This window comes from Osmia bicornis, chromosome 4 (assembly GCF_907164935.1).
Source record: "Osmia bicornis bicornis chromosome 4, iOsmBic2.1, whole genome shotgun sequence".
NCBI lineage: Eukaryota > Metazoa > Arthropoda > Insecta > Hymenoptera > Megachilidae > Osmia > Osmia bicornis.
The window spans coordinates 2,248,484-2,268,761 of record NC_060219.1 but is presented as its reverse complement, the minus strand read 5'-3'; the positions used below and the strand labels follow the sequence as shown (position 1 = coordinate 2,268,761).

Sequence of the window (20,278 nt, the reverse complement as noted above, 5' to 3'; positions counted from 1 at the left end):
AAATGTTTCTTTTTCAGGAGAAATTTTTGAATGTGAAGAAGGAAGGAAAAGAAGCACGCGTTATAGATTTTGTGAACATTTATTGGAGAATTAAATCATACAAGTAAAGAACAATGACATGTAAGTTTTATTTTACAATACTCATAGCATTTACAGGCAAAATATCGAGATCTAATATATCCAGGTACTAATTGCGTAATTGAATTTAACTAGAGGTGCAAAAATTTGCGGTGTTATCTAGGGAATTTTCTACAGTTTCCTATTTAGTTGTCGGTTAGCATCGTAGACCATAACAATCGATTTGGCCCGCAATTTTAGCTGCCCGAAACTTCGCGAAGAAGGAACCAGTTACCAGTGGTACCTTCTCGAAAGAACGTCTCTGGTAAAAACACTAGCAAGTGCCGGAAGATTTGCCGGTATACATGTGAGTGCGCGAGTTAGGATTAAGCTTTCTCCCAGCTTATCGCTAATAATTATCACATCGTAGTATTTAATAGCGGCGTTCGCACAAAGTAAACAAGGAAGCTCGTCTTTTGAGGTGGGTGTCCATGTCACCTTAAGTCGGATAAAGGTGTGCTAAATTCACGAAGCTCCAAAACAATTTGAATTAGATATATTCACGTTTTTCAATTGAAGCTGTCATTCTATACTTTCTATTGTTTGTTGTAATTATTGTGCATCCATCAGTAGTGCAGTTGCACCCCGTTTTTGCGTAGAAACATTGAACGTATACGGGACGTCAGCCATTTGTTGGTTAAAAGATTCTTACCTTACAGTAATTCTATGGTGTCTGAGGTGATGGGAGAAATTCGGATTGTTTTATTCTAAAAATCAAGTGCTTCCTTTGTATGCATTGTCGCAAATGCAGTAAATGATTTAAATAGAATACGTACAGTTTCTATTCTTATCATTTTTTTCGTCATAATGTACAATGGATCCTTTATCTTTACGTTCGTTTTTTGAGGAAAAAAACTTCGAAAAATGAATGTTTACAAAAGAATTAAATGTTAAGGTGTGGGATATTCGAATTTGTATTGTTTATTGTTATTAAGAATTTTGTATATAAAAATGTAAAAATGTTGTAATTACAGTCGATATTGATCTCAAATGATGTATCAAGCATTCAGCATGTAAGTATTGTCCATATCAAGTGCTGCTACAGTTAATATTAAATATTTTATGTAAAATTGAATATTTGTTCAAAGTTTCGATCAACAGAAATTTGAATTTCTTACGGTTCAACCTATTCAAAATTGTTCGAAAAAAAAAAAAAAAAGATACACCGGTTTCGCGCTTATTTTCGACGCACATGTCATGTTGACCGAATTACGCCGAAGTGCGTCGAATTTTAACGAAGTGCTACGATAAAACCCGAAACTTTCGATAGTTCCGGATTTTACTAGAATGTACTTTAAAAATTGTATCTTTACGAAACTTGTAAGAGAATTTGATTTTTAAACGTGTGTACAATATTTTTATTTTATAGTAGTTTTCCTTAATTAGATATGATAACATCATTTATTTCACGTCATGCCCACGTGTCTATGTTACGTCCAACACCATAACCAATATCGCTCAGTGTTCTCTTATCTCATAGTGACACGTATCAATAGTGAAAAACTATAAGGTACATATTGCCAACTATAATGAACTTTAAAAATTAAAATAAGCTGTATTGTAAACCTTTGTTATTTAAATGTATCGCTAAAAATGCCAAAATTTGTTACGTAACGGCGTTCGTATGTGCAAAAGTATACGAAGAATAGATTTATCTTGGTATACTTTAATTAGAGTAATTTTAGACGATGATGTAGCTCCTAATTTCCGGCGATGCGTCGTTGATTTTCACTACTTCTTTGCAGAAGAGAGGCGTATGTTATGTAGTCACAACTCGAACAATGCTTTGTTCGCAACATTGACGCGTCTCCGGCATTTTAAACTCCGGTAGAAGAATTTTTTTTATCCATGGTGTGTAAGACACGAGCCGCGTGCGCGACGCGTGCCAATTTTCTACATTATCCTCTAGTTCGTTATTAGCTAACATTAACACGTGACGATAACGTGACGATAACGTTTTTTCTCCTTCTCTCTCCGGGCACGTCAAGGCAATATTTCAGTAGCAGAATCTTCGGGATTGTTCGTACAGTCAACCAGACTGTTTTGATTTACATTAACAAGCAAAACATGATTCTTAATCAAGCGATCCGAGCGTGCGATGGTGACGGTAATTACCTTATCGGAGCTCGTTCAAAAAGAAGAGAAAAAGAAATAGAAACTGTACGCGTAGACAGAGAAGGGCGTTTAGATTGCAGTTACACGGTCACGTGGCCCTTTTGTGTAATGAAGGAGATACATGCAGTTTAAGGTTTCCAAGCATGTTCGAATCGATACAGCCTTGTTTTACTCTCTTAATATTGCAAAACGTACTTTCATGTTTGAGCATTAAATTATCACTATGCTTCCTTTGGTTAAGGCTAAGTATAGGGGACGGAACCTACCACCCTAGGGGAACTTGTAGTCTAACTCCGAACTTTTTATTCTTATGCTGGGGCCACGTCTAATGCGATATTCAAAGTAATAATTAACGCGCTAATAGTATAACGGCATTGTTAATAACGTTAGGTGTTAAACGAGTGGCGATATTTTTTCACACATCAAAATTAATGCATAAACGTAGCCACTTAAAAATGTAAAACCTAGCGTGTAATATTTTTTTTTTCTCATTAATCTGGCCCCAGCATTAGGGATAAATAACGTAAGTGATAAATCCTACACTCCCTCTTAACTAACTTATACATAGCCATGTACGTAATAGGTCGCGATAAAAAAAATTCTGTTTAATTTTTCAAAAATGATAAGTCACCATCGGGATGCATTGTTTTGCTTACAATTAGACCGGTTGATAAGTGTCAGAACGAGAAATATAGATATCCGTTTTCTCGTTCGGTCACATTGGCGAAAACGAAAAGAGGGGAAAGTTCGTACGGTTCCACGGCCAGACAGCTGGTCGTCGGGTTCGATTCGCGTCTGAATGAGTTCGCGCTTAGCCAGTCACGCGATGTACCGTTGAATTTCGCAGCAATAATTATTCTAATTAAAAAGAACTGAAAAAAATTGACAAGTTGTAACAATCGTGTATTTACGAATCACGGTTAGCTGTCACGTACACGTTGACAGTCGGGGCACCGGTACGACGTGTACAGCTGTCCACGACGGCGACGACAGCGTACGTGCTGTCCCATTAACATTTTATCCGGGAATTAAAAGATAACGAGAGATAACCCTGATCGTCCGTCACGACACGCGACGACACGCTGCGTGCTGCGTGAGACAGAGCGAGAGCGAGAGTGAGGGAACGATGGAGGGGGGGTAGAGGATGGAAAGAGAGAAAAAGAGAAGGAGGCGGTGTGATGTTTACGTATGCGGCGACGGGGTGGCGGTAGCGGTGGTTGACGGTGGTGCCGATGACGGCGGACGTGTGTCGGTGGTGGTGTGCACGAGGGGCAACCGCTGGATGGGCAAAAGGTCGCGGCCCCGCCATTGATACGGTCGCGGAGAGAGCGCACTTTGGACCAATTCCTGGCGACGTCTAACTCGAATAAACCGAGGGGTACGCGGCGTTATTACTTCAGTGCTCCTTCGGCCATACACCGCGGCACACTCTCTCGTCGATCAAACGAATCTCTTTCTTTTCTTCTTTCTCTCCTTTAAACTTTCACTATCTTTACCGTGTCACGAACCTTGCGTTTCATTATCCTTCTAATTTTACTTTCATCCCTCCTCTGTACCACGTATATGTACCTCTAACCTTGCTCGTACCGTGTTCGATCCGCCCTCCCGTCGAGATAAACAGAACGGGCCGAGTAAGCCTGAACGACAGGGATAATCAGGGTTCACGTCAGAACGAAGGACGAGTTCTCTCGATCAGCATCTCGAAGCATCACGAGAGACCGTGTCGCGTGTAACCAGTTAAAAAAAAAAAAAGGAGAAATAAATAGAACACTGAGAGCAGCCAGAGAGGTGTCTTTGCGTGGCGCTCGACGAGAGAGAGACTACTAGCCAACGGAACCGATCGAGGTTTTCCTTCGACTTCGGTTTCGCGTGCACGTGATCGCACGTGTGGTTACGTACACGAGGAGTTGATCGGAAAGGCGCTGCCGAGCCGGTAGCCGTGTTCGACGTAGACGCGTGAGCCCGAAGGAAAAGAGAAGGAGAGGAGACACACTCGTGTAGAGTCGCGCGACGTTAACGTTCGCGGTGTGTCTCTTTTTTCTGTACCGAACAGCTGATCTGAAAACGTGAAAATGTCTACAGAACCGGGTAGCTTCACCTCCAACGGGAGCATGATCGTCGTCAGCAACAGGTTGCCGTTCGTCTTGAAGAGGAACGAGGTGACCGGAAAATTGGAACGCAAGGCCAGGTTAGTGTATTAAAGCAGACAGTTCTATTTTCCATTTTCTCACCTTCATTCCCTCTTATTCCTTTGTTTATACCGATCCTCGTGTTTGCCTTTGTTTACAAACGAATCGCGTTCCATGACTAAGGTAGATTTAAGTTATTCCTTTATGTACGGTATAGTTGTGCTTAGGCAAACATCATTTTCATTTTCAAATACGTTTACAATTCAAATAAATATCGTACTTGTGTTCGATGCAAAAATTCTCGGTTATATGCACGTGGGCGCGCGATGTTCGCGAATTGGCATTGAATTTTTTCGCTGCACGTTTTGCAGCGATTGAACTCGGATCACGCGTTAACAAGAGATTTGCAGGATCAACGAGGTTGACGGTATTCCTCCGAATGAATATTTGATCGAACGGTAATTTATTCCGTTGCGTAAACAAGTCGATAGAAATATCGACGGAGGACGTATTGACGTAAGGCTAGGAGGGAAATGTGCGCGGGGTCATTCGGATACATTCGTTAACTAGCGACTTCTTTCTCTCTCTGATTAAATTCGAATTTCGCGTTACGTGTTTGCGCAAGAATCATCCGGAAATATGGTTCGATTAACCGGTATCGATTTTCTTTTAACGATTCTCACACCAAACAGCACTTTCTTAATTCCTCGTCAACAGTGTAATAAATTATCTAATACTTCCTTATTTGCACCGTCGATGCTACATAATTCCTATTTTTCTTAGTAATTTGTCAGAGTAGAAATGTGCGTGTTGATAGAAATATCGTCGCATTGAAACTGCTGGTTATTTATTTTCCTCGTTAAAATTGTCACGGTTTCCTGTGTCTTTCGAGTGTTGCATTTTTTCTTCCTTTAGTTGCGAGCGATGTTGCAAGTAATTAAGATTATTGTTAATTGTGACTTGGTCGTTGCGCGCTGCAGGCGTTGCGCTTGCAACGTTTATTTATGGTACACGAAAAAATAGTACATGATTACACATCACGCGTGGCGTTCTACGTTGGGAAGCTTCGATATAGGGCACCAGGGGTGACGAAATTTTTCGTAAGAACACGTTCCTCGATGGTCATCCCCGATTCATTCTGTTGATCTATAAATTCGTTTTTATTTCTATGAATCATGTTTTCGAGCACGTTGACCAAATATGAAAGCGTGCCAAATAGATGTTGCCTTTTAATGTACGATGAAAAATTAATAATTTTAGTATTTAATTGTTCGTTCGAGGTGTGTTTAAACATTCGTCTGAAATTTCTCATGCCACGAAACGTGTTAAAACGAATAATAAGCCTAATGAGCTGCATTGAACACCGTTTTTCGCTACTGCGTTGCAAGAACCTTTTCATGTGTTTTTTCCTCTTCTCTGTTTTCCTTTCTGTCCTCAGTTGTATCTCATTATGAGTTTTTAAACGAGCCACCAGGCGTGTGACAGGGTTAAAAAGATAAGGAAATCGTATACTACGTTGACAAGCAGAATCCTCGATACAGAAAATTTTAACATTGAAAATTGTGTTACATACGTGTTTACTTATAGATAGAAATGTTTGCAACGAACTAGTATCTTTCTTAATTTATTGTCTCGGCTATTGTAAATTATCTCTTCTTCATTCTCATTAATTCTCTGACTATCACGTTAAGTCTTGTCATTTACAATTAGTAATTTTGTTCCTGATAAATTGCCTTTAATTTCTTCTGTCTTTAACGGGATTAAGTAATAAATATTGTTTCCAAGACTTGTACACTCGCGATCAAATCAGGCTGAAAATCTTAATTTTTATTAATATTAAAAAAGTAATTTAGAAAAGAAAATAACATCATTTTTAATTATTAAATATCAATTCAAACTTTCTCGCGTATACATTTGTATGAAAGTTGAGGGGGAGGCACAGACCTATGCATCAATGAGGCCCTTTTCGTTCCATCGTCATTCTTCCCGCAGATTCCTACGGGAAAGGGTCAGAATCCGGGACATCGCGATCGCGGATGTACACGACAGACTTTTTACACAAATTTGTTACAATCGATCGTTTGTTATCCCAACTGTAAAGCATGTGTCAATCCGTAAAGACAGCCTTTATCTCTCTCGTTCGGTGATTACGAATAGTAACTTTATCTGTTTATTTGCGTGAATCACCGTATCGTTCGTTGATACTTGCTTATTAATAAATAATGTAAGCTAGCGAAAAAAAAGGCTAGACGGTCTGTTCGCGAGCAGCAATTGAAATAATTAATCAAACCGCGCCGGAGATAAATTAGCTCCGAGAACTACCCAACTTCGTCTGTTTCGAGGGAAAATAATTCTAGACCGGCTTAATCTAATCGCAAACTTCGTCGCAGAAATAGGGATATTGCGGAGGATTTTTTCTTTTGTCATTGCTCGCGTTCAGCGTATATAATGTTAAAGATTAAAGGTCCGTGGTTTGTAAACAAACAGTAAAGATTAAACGAAGCGAACGAATGTGCAGCTTAAGCTGATTACTGCATTCGAATTGCATCGGTGAAACATGCAAACAAACAAGCCGCGTGCAGCGATAACGTAATCGTAATCGATTTAAAAGCAAAAATTCCATGGAACATTTTCGAGTAACATAGATCATTGCGTTTTTTTTAAGTATTCTTATCTACAGGTGTTGATTTTTCTTTTCCCGTCGTTCACGAGATAACGAAGTAGCTTCAAGTACCCTTGATCCTCGAAAATCCCGACGTTTCCGATCGCGTTAATTCACTTTATCCTTTAATGAGAATCGACCACTAGATGACTTGATGACTAGAAAATTCCTGATAACGATCAAGGGATTCTTGGAGGATCATCGATAAAACGGTGCGATCTCATTCAGAAAGCGTTTCTCGCGATGACACGTGCTTCCCGCGTGCATTCGCGTTACGTGAACTGAGTAATATATTATCGCGATCGTCGCAGTGGTTACTTCCGCGATTTGCGCAGACGAGACACAATGAGAGCCGTGGAAAAACACGAACCTCGTCACCGCTGGCATTGATTCTTTCGAAAAAATCGTAGGTTGCTTTGATTTTTTTAAATTTCACATCGATACTTTAACACTGATGGTGGGATACTTTGTAAAATCAATAACTCTTGTAATTTTACTTAGTTTTTCGAACACAATTGCAAATACAACAAGATCGAAGCGTATCCACGAGTACGTACACACTGAAATCGTGGCATTCTCGAAATAGTATTCGGTGGTAATAATAGCGTGCATCAATCGCTTCCGTATCGTTGCAATAATAGTAATGTCACCGACCGTGAATTCGCACGTGTCGCCGTGTGATTCAGTAATCCGTAAAATTAAGGATCGTGGATCTTCTTTGGTTGAGATGAATAAAAATGCATCGTCGGAAGAGGAACTGTATTCTCCAGTAAGATTGCGATCTTTAAAACATGAACTTCAAGGTTTACGGCTAAAGTTTTTGTAATTACAACTCTGCTTTAATGTCAGGTTGAAAAATATTTTTTCTTGCTTAATTGAAGTCTACCAGCGGACCATTTGACGTTAAGATGTATCCTTTGAAATTGCGATGGCAATGGTACACGAGGACGTGCAAGTTTCATTGATCAATGTTATTACGTCAATAGTCGCAAATATGTAGGAATAAATAGAAAAGGACGAGTACAGTTGCCAAGTTTGACCTAGTACAATAATTGGAATCTTTTTGTCGGGATGCGCTGAATGGTAGCCAAGTTACATTAAAAATTCATAATTATGCCACTTCAGTTTCGCGATAAGTGAACGCAAACCCATTTGCGGTTTCGAGGATCCATCGACTGGGTCAAGTTGAATATGGAGCAAGGTCGGAGAGCGCACTCGTTCTCGTGATTAAAATTTTGCGATTAACACGTTGAACGCCATGGGAGGCCGGCCCCGCAACTTACGAAATAATTAAAAGAAAACAATAGAAAAACATTATTTTAAGTAAATGTAAAATGGCAAATAGAAAGTTTGAAATTTGCAAATTAATTATTACTATTCTTAGTAATTAGAACTTTAATACGTCCTATAAAAAAATGTCCAATTTCACTGTGGCGTTCAACGTGTTTCTCCGCACGTTTCTACGGTTGACACGATCGATCCTTGTATTTGTCGTTATGTAAATATGATCGTTGGTACCCTGACGAACCGTTACATAGAGTCGATCGAAGAGGTCTTTCAACATTATCCTGCTCTTCTTATCGCTCGATACGTCGATGACGGGAACTCGGTGATCTTTTATATTTACGTAGGGGATGTTTTTTTTTTTTCATGTGCCGCGCTCGGTATCTTTATTATTATTGCGTAGATGACAGGCGGTCGTTTGTACGATAAAATTCTTTTATTCTGTTATTGATTCCGGAATAATTGGCGTGCAACGTATTCGCGACTCTACCGATCGCTGCTCTGATCCCTCTACAAGATACCTTTTGTACATCGCAAATTTTTATTTTCTTCTCTTAATAACATTTAGCATTTCCTCTTTTCAGCGCCGGAGGTCTTGTAACCGCGGTTGCACCGGTGGTTATAAGCGGAAATGGAGTGTGGGTCGGATGGCCGGGAATGCACATGGATAATCGAAACGAACCGATTCCCGAATCCGATCCTAACGATCGTACGCCAACGGCTGGTCTTCTATCTCGTAAGGTAAGTTTCTTCTGTATACTAATGAAAGTTATTCCAAAACGCGCGATTACGTCGTAAAAAAAGATGCAATTGCAGAAAGATAAACTTGGTTAAAACATGTAACCTTTCTCCCTCGCTGTTGCTTTATCTTCAACCAAACAGAAGATACGTCTTATTCCAATCGCATGACTTATTGTACACAGAAGAATATCTGTTTTAACGATATCATTAACTTTACATTATTTTACATCTTTATATCGGCAACAGTTTATTGAACAAAGCAGCCGATTGATTTGATCGATATCACGTTTGAATATAAACGATACTCTGGTAATTTTCATTGTGCTCCATTTAATATATTACAAATATTGAAATCCGGTAAAATTCTGTGTCGGATTACTGGTTGGCCAGAGGAGTGGTTTATTTTCGTAGCAGTTACTAGAATACCTAGGAAATCCTCTAAATATAATTCCACCGGCCAGTCACTTGCCCAGTGATCAATTGACAATTGCGATGGTATTTTATAATTACACCAGTTCAGTAGGCCGTAACATTATTTATCGGTAAATTCCGAACTACCTCGTTCCCAATATCAAATTCCAGCTTCCATGAAATTATTTCCCGACGATCTTCCTCCGATAACCTACTTTACCAGAAGCTCGATCGATCTCGTGAATTTTCCTGAAAAATCGTAATATCCCTTGTAACTTTAACGATCAACGTTGTTTTCTTCGAAAATATGATTAATTGATCCGGAAAGTTCAATTTTTCGAAGGATGTTTGACGAGATAACGAGCAAAGTTAATTTGTCGAATGACTAGAACTCCGTTACTCCTAAGTCAATAGAACGTACAATTGATAACTTGTAATTAGCTGTTATTTTCCAGAGTATCGTCTACGTTTCAAAGTATAAATTGACATGATGTTTGACCTACGTTCACCGAAAGGTCGTTTCTTTGACAAATATTTAAAAAGTGCAGTCACTTATCCGCGTTTTAATCATTTTTTAAAGAACCTTTCTTTTATTGAAATTCCTCGTTATGAATGTTTGATTAGCATCTACCGATTGGAAGGCCGTGTAATGAGTGGCTTGGCAGTCGAAGCGATAAGGCAAAACGTTGTTGAAACGTTTTCATGAAAATCGTCTTACGCCCACCGTTTACCATCGAAAAACAACTAACGATAAGTAGTGTACTTAATAAATTGTGAATCATTGTCACATGAACGGGCAAGTTTCTGAATCGCGTAACACCCACGCCGTACATACATACGTTGAACATGTTGCTCTGATATTGCGGGTACAGGTTGACCTTCGCATTGATAGTTTATTCGTAACTTCTTGCCATGTTCTGAGTCACTCATTCCCACCGTTCGTGGCTCGTAATGTTCCATTAAGCTCGAATTACCGAAAAATATTCCATCGACTCGCTCGAGTTTACGGTATCGATCGAACGTTCAGTAATTCTAATATCTAGCCGAGAAGCTTCTTCTTAACCGTTTGGATTACTTCGCTTTTGTAATTAAAATTTGTTGTCTTAATCTCCTTGCAAGAGATTATTAATTAGAAAAGTCAAAAACTTTCAAACGAAGAGTTGAGGGATTCCTGTGAAAATTAAAATATCCGTCTCTACTTTGGTGATCCGGTACTCAACGTACTAAAGATATTATATTTAAAACTTCTTAGCTTATCGTCTTTAATTGGCAAGTGTCGCGACATGAAAACATTGAAACATCCGACACCTGTGTATAGCTGTATTTATTATTTATATTAACCGTCATAATTGTCGTCACGAGTACATCCTGTGTTCATCAGGCTATTATAATCCACGAGTTCGTTTAATTGTTATGAAGCAACTATCAGCCAATTTCGTTGAAATTCAAAGTGTTTAAATCCTTCTCTGGTATATACGGACGTGAGAAGTTTCAATTTGTTCCCTGAACGGTTATGCATAGAATCAGCGTCGATTTAAAATGAGGAAGTATCAATAAAGAGGAGATATCAGATACCGTGATCGCAGCTGTCAGATGCAATATTTCTTTACGCCATTCACCTTTGAACTTCAACCCGAACAAATCGTTTTCGCGTCTTGATTTGACCGGGCTAATCGACGTGATGACCACGAGTTAATCGAGAATCAGTTGATTCTCTTGAATTCGTTAGTTAACGAATTAGATCTATGAAACGATTCAATCGTTCTTATTGCTCGATTTAAATCAGCCAGAGGTTCTCTTATCGTACTTAAATGAATTTTTTTAAATTTAATAAATTATTCTTGTGATTTTAATGACGTTCAGAATTGATTCACCGAAATTTGAAATTTGATTTTAAATACTTTCTCATTATTTTTCCATACGAAACACTCGATTATGCGTTTAGAACGAAGATGCTATTATTACTGGAAATGTTCTAGGAAAATGATACTGGAAGAAAAAGGAACTAGCAAAGAAGGAGATCGTATAGTGGGGGCGGTGTTTACGTATCGATGATAACGATGCTGTGGTGGTTTCTCTGAAACATAGATAGAATATCTTGTTTTCGTCCCAAATAATGTTTAGAAAGAATTTCTTCGTTTTAAGTAGGATACTTTTTGTCCAATTCTTAATACAAAATAGAAGAGTTCAGATAAAATGAGAAGAATTCTTGGAATTAACAATAATATTTAAACACTATCAATGAGGTAAAATGTTTGTTACATAAGTATTTATATTCACATTAAAAATGATTTATGATGTTTTTTATCCAGCTTCGTGATTGTCTATTATATAACAATAAATCGTCGAATCAATTAGAAAATTTCCGGTGAATAATAATGTTCTCCAGTTCCCAAAGAACATACCAACACGTTTATTGTCACAAGAGAAATGGCACCTTACATTATTAGCACAATACTAATGCTATTTAAAGTCTGCCTTCACTTTTCGTTTACTAATTACTCGAGTATACAAAATCCGAAGCGTTGGTCATTAACAACTGTCATTCCCCCTCGATAATTTAGACAAATATTGTTTTCTAATCCAAACAGCTTTCGCTTATCCTATCAACTTTCATTGGAAATGTTTTCTCGTGATAGCTGAAAAGAAAGAGAAAAAAATGTTTTCCAATCTCTACCAATGGACCTTGAGTCGCGTTTAATCGAATATCCGTGTGACCTTATTCGGGAATCACGAGGAGGAAAATGTCCGGTAGCTCCTTAAATGGCTTTAGTTTAGCGTCGATCAGCTCTCGTACGAATGGATCTGAGGCAAGGATCTCTGGTGTCGCGATAATCGTGTCGAAAGGTCGAAACGGTGGGTTATCAGTGGCGTGATGACGCTGACGGATTCGCCGGCATTATCATTCGAGCATAGAACTTGGCTAGACTCGACGATAATGGTCCTTTGATTCATACGTTCTTACGTCGAATTTCGCGGCATGCACGCCCACGCGTTACACCGGATGCCAATCACGTGGACGATTTCGAGAAATTTCCTCGATCCGATCTGTGTCAGTCTGCTTGCCGGGATAGTAGACAATCAGCCAGCATCCCCAACCTGACACGACCCCGATGCCTCGCCGGTGTTACGAATTTTAAATTCAACCCTACTGCGATCCTCGTTTCACCTACGGATCCAAAGTCTTCGTATTACTTAAAGATTTTTGCATTGAAATATGTATTAACTGTCTAATTGGCGTAGAAATGGCAAATAGTAATGACCTAGTTAGATACTCCGATTACAACTACCGTTTTAATAGATACTTGCGACGATTACAGATGCTAATGTGAAAGGCTTCGATAAAGTCTACATTATCTCGGTGATCGTTTTTTCTTTAATACATTCCGCTGACTATTAGTGTACATTAAATAAAAACAAAGGAGTGGCGTGATACGAGGGCGTTATAACGCCATTCCTGATCGTTCATGGGTACTTTTGAACTCGATCGAGCAGGGACGAACCTATCGTGTAAACTTATGTAATTTTTTTTTCCATCATTATACGTAGAACTATCGTCATACGTCAAAGCTGACGTGATATCTCGTGTTTTATCTGGGGAATAATTTGTAAGTGGACACTCAAAATTTTCCTGTGTTTCTTCAGAATTGAAGTGAAAGGCCACAGGGTTTTCCTTACTTTGTCATTTCTCTTGTTTTATCTGGAGAATAATTTGTAAGTGGGTACTCCAAATTTTCCTGCGTTTCTTTAAAATTGAAGTGAAAAGCCACAGATTCTTCGCTACTTTATTATTTCTCGTGTTTTATCTGGGGAATAATTTGTAAGTGGACACTCCAAATTTTCCTATGTTTCTTCAGAATTGAAGTGAAAGGCCACAGACTTTTCCTTACTTTGTCATTTTCCCTGGGGATGCCTGCGGAGAAAGGCTCTTAAAATGAATAATTTACCAATTTATTATCTTATACTAGCATCGTTTAAGCTCCTAGAAAACGGTAATTCTCGTATCCCGCGAATAACGTCCTGAAAGACGAGCCGAGTTTGCTATTAACGATGATTTCGCAACGCGACAGGGGTCAGACGATTTGAAAAGAGACGATTCCGTTTCGCCTACGCTCGGTGATCGTAAACAATTCAGAGACGAAGCGGCGTTAAAAAACGAACGGAACGTACGAAAACATTTTAATTATCCGTTATCAACGCCGCAAGACGACGAGAGGAGCGTGAACACACCCGCGCTCGTTACAATTGGAAGATACAGAAAGAGGCAAGGAAAAGAGACAACGAATGCCTACACCCCCTTGCCCCGCTTCTTTTATTCAAAACATGTTGTTAAACGAAACGATTACCGCGTGATCTAGCTTCTATCTAGAGACCAGTATGATCTTATTTACAAGATTCCTTCGTCGTGTTGCCACGTCAGTTCAATCACTCGAAACGAAATCATTTTTGCGAATATTTGATTGGAACAGGTCGTTACGAGTAACACCAGTACTTTATAATGAAAGAAATTTGTTAATAGACGATGATATCTTAACCCATTAGCTGCCACGATCCCCATTTGGAGATTTTGGAATTTTACGTACACCACTCAGCGCTAAAAATATGCATATAATATAACTTATCCGGCGAAAAATTTCAAAAAAAAAATTTGGCAGTTAATGGGTTAAATATTAATACTCGATTATAATTAAAACCCCCATGTCTAGTAAGACACAGAGTCGATATGTCTTACTATCCATGTCCATTTCCACTGCGACAGTGAACGTACGTGGTAATCGTTACAGTAGAAACAACCATATCTGGTATTCCGGTTTCAAGTTCCTAATAAAATTTCACTGTTATTTAAAATTATCTTACTAAATTAAGATTGTGTGTGTATTATCACAGGTGACCTTCTTTGCGTAGCGTTAAACCTGTTATTAGGATACTTCATCTATTTAGATTATCATATAATAGAATAATATAATGGTGGTGTTCAGCCTATTTCTTGTCTAACGCTTAAGTGCCACTGTGAAAGTGGTCGTTTCCTGTGAGAGATTAAAATTCTAATTTTCAAGAAGTGGAGCAGTTAATTTTCAAAATTCAAATAATTATGCTTTTTATCTGACAAATTGACATTATTAATATAATGCGATTTCCACGGTATTCGACGTGGTAAGGTTGCACACGATGCGTTTAATGCAAACGAATCAGCAGTCAACCCAGATTTGATACGTCTGATCGATCGGTCAAACTCAGGGGCTGAGGTAACAATGCTGTAACGAATACAGAACGCGTACAGCTAAAACATTGATGTACGCTTTCGTGTCAACAGTTTGACTAGCGTTTTGAAAGCGAAAAAAATAATTACACGTACGAACTAGTTTGTGACAAAGCATTGTTCTTATACGTTGCTTTTGCCCCGCTGTTTTTTGATACGCTCCGAAACCGTTTTAAACCAGCTCGTATCGATCGTTGTTCATTTCGAAAGAAAGTACTTAAACGTGGTTATTCGTTGAATAATCGTACAACGAATCTACGCTCGGTTTCGTTAATTTCCTATTAAGCTCGATAATTAAGAAATACCTCGGAATTCATCGTCAGACATATTAACGTTCCAAATGGTTCGTTAATCGCGTTTGCAAACGCTCGTAAAAAGATTGTGACCTTACGTACAAGTAAAGCAAGACGATGTAATTGCAGAAACATTGCAAAATCGCTTGTTTCTATTGCCGTCTCTTAATTAAGATACATCTGATCCTCCCTCTGATGGTTGTGTCTGCCCGAGGAGACATTAATAATTATCTCATTAGCGATTGTTGGCCGCTTGCGTCAATCAACGATCCCGGGGGGAGGGCGTGTTTTCACTCGTTCGGTGGTGTAAAGGAAGCAAATAAAAACGACTCGTAGGATAACGAGAAAGTTAACGAGAAGAGACGATGAAAGCGTCACGTATTCATCCAGCAATACTTTATCAACTTCTTCTAGGTCGGATTTCTTTTTTTATTCACTTCCGATTGCCGTCAACAGAAACATTCATCATTCTTATCCCCAGTTCTTCCATCGTGATCGATATAGAATGCTCGTTTCTGATCCAAATTTGGAACAGAGCACGGTCTTTTATTGGAGTCGATCCACGAATCGGTTACATTTGTTCGTCCCGCCATAAAAGTTGCTACTATTTATTCGTTACACTCGACGTAAGGCTATTTATAACGATTGAACGTGTATCTGTGACAACAGTTCGATCGCAGCCACGCGTAATCTCCGATTCTTGCAATTTTAAATTTCTTTTTATATCGCGGAGAAGGCAATAAAAATAGGAAGTGCACTCTGAGCCGTGAAACGCAATGATAAGGGAATTATAAATACATCTGGTTGCATTCAATGTTACACCGAACAAAAGTAAACAGGGATAACTGTTTCTTAATTAAGAACGAATCTCGAGAGAGAAATAGGTAGCGTGATGTTCCGTGATTACATTAAAACATCGAGATCCTTAATTTATCCCTTGTGAGGATTTCTACAGAGAAACGAGGGTACAGTAACGCGATTTAAGAAGTCGAAGGAAAATTAAAAACCTGCTCCATTTTTCGTATCTCGTCGATGTTTCGTAAACATTAGAGTTTATTTTTTAAAGGGATCGGAATGTTTGTTATCCAGGTTGTAGCGGTGCACGTCGATCCTACTATCTTCGATTCGTACTACAATGGATGTTGCAACGGAACGTTTTGGCCATTGTTCCATTCTATGCCCGATCGAGCGACTTTCATCGCTGATCATTGGCGTGCGTATTCCACGGTTAACGAGGAATTTGCTGCCAAAACGGTGAGTACAATGAGAAGACGGTATCAGTTCAATGATTCTCTTTATTACTTCGATGAAAGATGGCCAAATTCCAACGAGCAGAGCATTGCCTTCTCTGCTGAAAGCGAAAACGTTATTTCGAATGTATTTTGTTAATTAGGTAGGAGCTTTGGAACAGATCCATAAGGAACAAGAAAATCAATCGAACGGCACACCTTTGGTCTGGGTACACGACTATCATTTAATGTTAGCCGCGAACTGGATTCGGCAAGCTGCGGAGGAGAAACGTCTTAAGTTAAAATTGGGCTTCTTCCTTCATATCCCCTTCCCACCATGGGATATATTCAGACTCTTCCCATGGGCTGATGAGATTCTTCAGGGTATGCTCGGTAAGTAGTTTCCTTGAAAAAAAAGAATTCTTTATTTTGAAAATCAAATTGGGATCCAAGTTTGTCTAACGAAAATATACGATCGTATTAGGTTGCGACATGGTCGGTTTCCACATTCAGGACTATTGTCTGAACTTTGTTGACTGTTGTCAAAGAAGTCTTGGCTGCAGAGTGGATCGCAAGAATCTGTTAGTGGAACACGGTGGTAGAACCGTGCGCGTAAGACCGCTTCCCATTGGCATTCCGTTCGACAGATTCGTCTCGCTGGCCGAGACTGCCAACAAGGTCATGTCGACTAATCAAAAAATAGTACTGGGTGTTGATCGTCTCGATTATACGAAGGGCCTGGTTCACAGATTAAAAGCGTTCGAGATGTTGCTGGAGAAACACCCGGAGCATCGTGAACAGGTAATTAGAATATTCGATTAGAAGGGTTCATCGTCGAGAACACCTTGCATAGATTAATCGCATTGATTTCTTCTCAGGTCACCATGCTTCAAATTGCTGTACCGTCGCGAACTGATGTGCGCGAGTATCAGGATCTGAAGCTGGAAATGGATCAATTGATCGGTCGCATAAACGGTCGATTCACGACGCCCAATTGGTCACCAATTCGTTACATTTACGGTTGCGTGAGCCAGGACGAGCTGGCAGCGTTCTATAGGGATGCTGCGGTTGCTCTCGTTACACCCCTCAGGGATGGAATGAACTTAGTCGCTAAGGAGTTCGTCGCGTGTCAGATTAACACGCCCCCAGGTGTTCTGATAGTTTCTCCGTTCGCTGGAGCCGGAGAAATGATGCACGAAGCGTTGATCTGTAATCCGTATGAAATCGACGAAGCTGCTGAGGTCATTCACAGGTGATTCACTCGTCCGTTCGAACCTGAACTCTTACGCTTTATCCTTTCTCACTGTATTTCATAGCTTATGACTTCGACGTTATACCGTTTCAGAGCACTTACCATGCCGGAAGACGAACGCACGTTGAGAATGAATCATCTGAGACGTCGTGAAAGACTCTACGATGTCAATTACTGGATGAAATCCTTCCTGCAAGTAATGGGATCGCTCGAAGAACACGATTCCGTGGGTGCTACCACGATGCAACCTGTTACCATGGACGATTTTGACGATTACCTGAGCAAGTATGTATCACTAGAGTTTGTGAATGTGCATGACTGGGCCCGACCAGAGCATGTGCTTACAAACGGAAAAACAATCTGCGATGAAAGTATGTTAATGATTTAACATTAAACGTAACATTTTTCCATCGTTGATTTATAAATTAATCGCACTTTCAGTGTATATGTTATGAGCAAACGATTTTACGAATAAGAACATTTTATACCATGTGTAAAAGTTTCATGGATGCAGCAGGTTTGCTTATGGCATATATGAATACAAATTGCTAAGGATGCTTGTTAAGAATACAAGTTTGATACCCTAATTAAACAATTGATATGGAATGTTCCTTGCACAGTCAGATTTCTTTCTGTGATTGAACAATTTTATTTTTTATTTTTTTTTTTCAAACTGAGCATGAGTTTGGGTACGTCGCAGCGTTGGGAATACCAATTACTTCCTGGGTCTTCTCTGAAAGATACGTCACGTTACAGTTCTAAAGGAAAAACAGCTTGAAGAACTGTGCGAATTAACATTTGTTCTGTCCTCGAAGATCCATCCTCTGTCGTATTAAGAACGGTTCCAATATGTATCTAATACGTAACGCGAGACCTTGAAAGTTTGACGATGTGTCCTGTTGTGAGAAGTTTTTCTCCAGCTATAGAATGCATTTTGGAAGACGGCGGGCCCGCGCGTGCGAATGCGACCTGACTCATGATGAAAGCCGGGTAACGTTCCAGTGATAACACATGTCCCCTAGGTACATCGGCGATAACCATAAACTGGCCCTGCTGCTGGATTACGATGGTACCTTGGCACCCATCGCAACGCATCCGGATCTTGCTATCTTACCACTGGAGACAAAGAACGTTCTCCAGAGGTTGTCCAACATGTCGGACGTGTACATAGCAATTATATCTGGTAGAAACGTGAACAACGTTAAGTCAATGGTTGGTATAGAAGGGATCACGTACGCTGGAAACCATGGACTAGAAATTCTTCATCCGGACGGTAGCAAATTCGTTCATCCAATGCCAGCTGAACTGGAGGGCAAGGTGGCGAATTTGATGCAAGCGCTGCAAGATCAGGTGCGTGTTTTGAAAATTTCACAGATGATACCCTTGTTGTTTGCTCTTCTTCAATTCAATTATACTTATTGATTGAATACAGCTTTGCAGGGATGGCGCCTGGGTGGAGAACAAGGGCGCGTTGTTGACGTTCCACTATCGTGAAACACCAATGGAAGGTCGTACCGAGATGATCGAGCAAGCGAAGAAAATCATCGAAAACGCGGGTTTCAAACCCTGTTCAGCGCATTGCGCCATTGAAGCGAAACCACCGGTTGAGTGGAACAAAGGTCGTGCTTCCATTTACATTCTCCGCACAGCGTTCGGTTTAGACTGGAGCGAACGTATCAGGATCATCTATGCTGGTGATGATGTCACGGATGAAGACGCGATGAAGGTACGAATAATTTCGTCGACCAGCTTAACGAAATTAATTAATTTTATTTCATATTCTGTACTCGATGATGTGTTCTCTTCAGGCGCTGAAAGGTATGGCTGCTACCTTCCGCGTGGCGTCTTCGCACATAATCCGTACATCGGCGGAACGACGTTTGCCAAGCACCGATTCCGTGTTGACGATGTTGAAATGGGTGGAGAGGCATTTGAGCAAACGCAAACCCCGTAACAACGCCGACATCCCATCGAGATTCCGTCGCGGTAGCGCCGGAATAACCATGGAAATGTCGTATATGCCATCGAACGCAACGCTAGAATCCTAGGTAATGTCCTGACATTTTTTCTTATTATAACGACCCTGTCTTTCACGAATAAGAAATATTATTTATATGTCACAGACTTAACGATGTACTCGTAGAGTAAAAGCATGTAAGCGAGAGGGAAGAATAAGAAGAAACAAAAGGGAATCTCGTGGTGAATAGGTAAACAAAATCGTCGTGTAAAATTGTATACCCAACACACACAGATACGGCGGAAACAGTTAACGATAAAGAAAACACACAAAAAAAAAAAATAGTTCTTCGATGAACTATGCGTATTTGAAAGCACCATTTAAGTTTCGAGAATATATCTTCGATCTTCGAGTATAAATAAGGATAAACCGGATTAATTCGAGTTGACTTTGATAGAAAGATACAAGCCAAACGGAAGAACTGATCTTTTTTCATGTGAAACTAAAATCATTCTTTATCAGCTGTTCAACGTTTAATAGATGTAATCTCCGGTAACCAGTTCAGTGGCTTTAGCCAACGCAGAAACACACTTAAAAAAGGAAAAAAAAACAAGAAAAAGAATCTCCGTTATGAGCATATAGTGTATAAGCATGTTTTTCTTTTTTTTTTTTTTTTTATTTCATGTACAACATAATGATGCGCTTTCGATGTGTTTTATCGAAAGTCGTATTACGTACTTAGCTGTGTATAGTTTTTATTTTTAGGTTCGTATGGCTCAAAACGGCAGCAGTTATTCGATGTATACATGTTACAGTGACTTATCCAAA

General features: G+C 39.6%; 1 protein-coding gene across 5 annotated transcripts; it reads left to right on the top strand.

The window, feature by feature from the left end:
- Positions 1–31: 31 nt before the first annotated feature.
- Positions 32–20,073, top strand: LOC114882803 (alpha,alpha-trehalose-phosphate synthase [UDP-forming]). Of its 5 annotated transcripts, XM_029199871.2 has the most exons (13): positions 32–120; positions 214–538; positions 4,315–4,420; positions 8,892–9,048; positions 16,102–16,266; positions 16,406–16,634; positions 16,726–17,042; positions 17,120–17,493; positions 17,587–17,778; positions 18,516–18,843; positions 18,926–19,219; positions 19,302–19,541; positions 19,617–20,073. In XM_029199871.2, the coding sequence occupies exons 3-12, from the start codon at positions 4,344–4,346 to the stop codon at positions 19,539–19,541; spliced, it is 2,373 nt and encodes a 790-aa protein (XP_029055704.1). In that variant the 5' UTR covers positions 32–120; positions 214–538; positions 4,315–4,343; the 3' UTR covers positions 19,617–20,073. The 5 variants fall into 5 exon arrangements, with proteins under 5 accessions (XP_029055704.1, XP_029055694.1, XP_029055684.1 ...); XM_029199861.2 differs by lacking the exon at positions 32–120 and having other exon boundaries at positions 154–538; XM_029199851.2 differs by lacking the exons at positions 32–120; positions 214–538 and having other exon boundaries at positions 3,617–4,420.
- The last annotated feature ends 205 nt before the right edge of the window (positions 20,074–20,278 follow it).

Excerpts from the sequence above, each read along its gene's own strand:
- LOC114882803 (XM_029199851.2), top strand. The coding sequence starts at position 4,305 with ATGTCTACAGAACCGGGTAGCTTCACCTCCAACGGGAGCATGATCGTC. Across the intron at positions 4,421-8,891 it reads AAATTGGAACGCAAGGCCAG|CGCCGGAGGTCTTGTAACCG; the intron begins GTTAGTGTATTA and ends TCCTCTTTTCAG. Across the intron at positions 9,049-16,101 it reads CTGGTCTTCTATCTCGTAAG|GTTGTAGCGGTGCACGTCGA; the intron begins GTAAGTTTCTTC and ends TTTGTTATCCAG.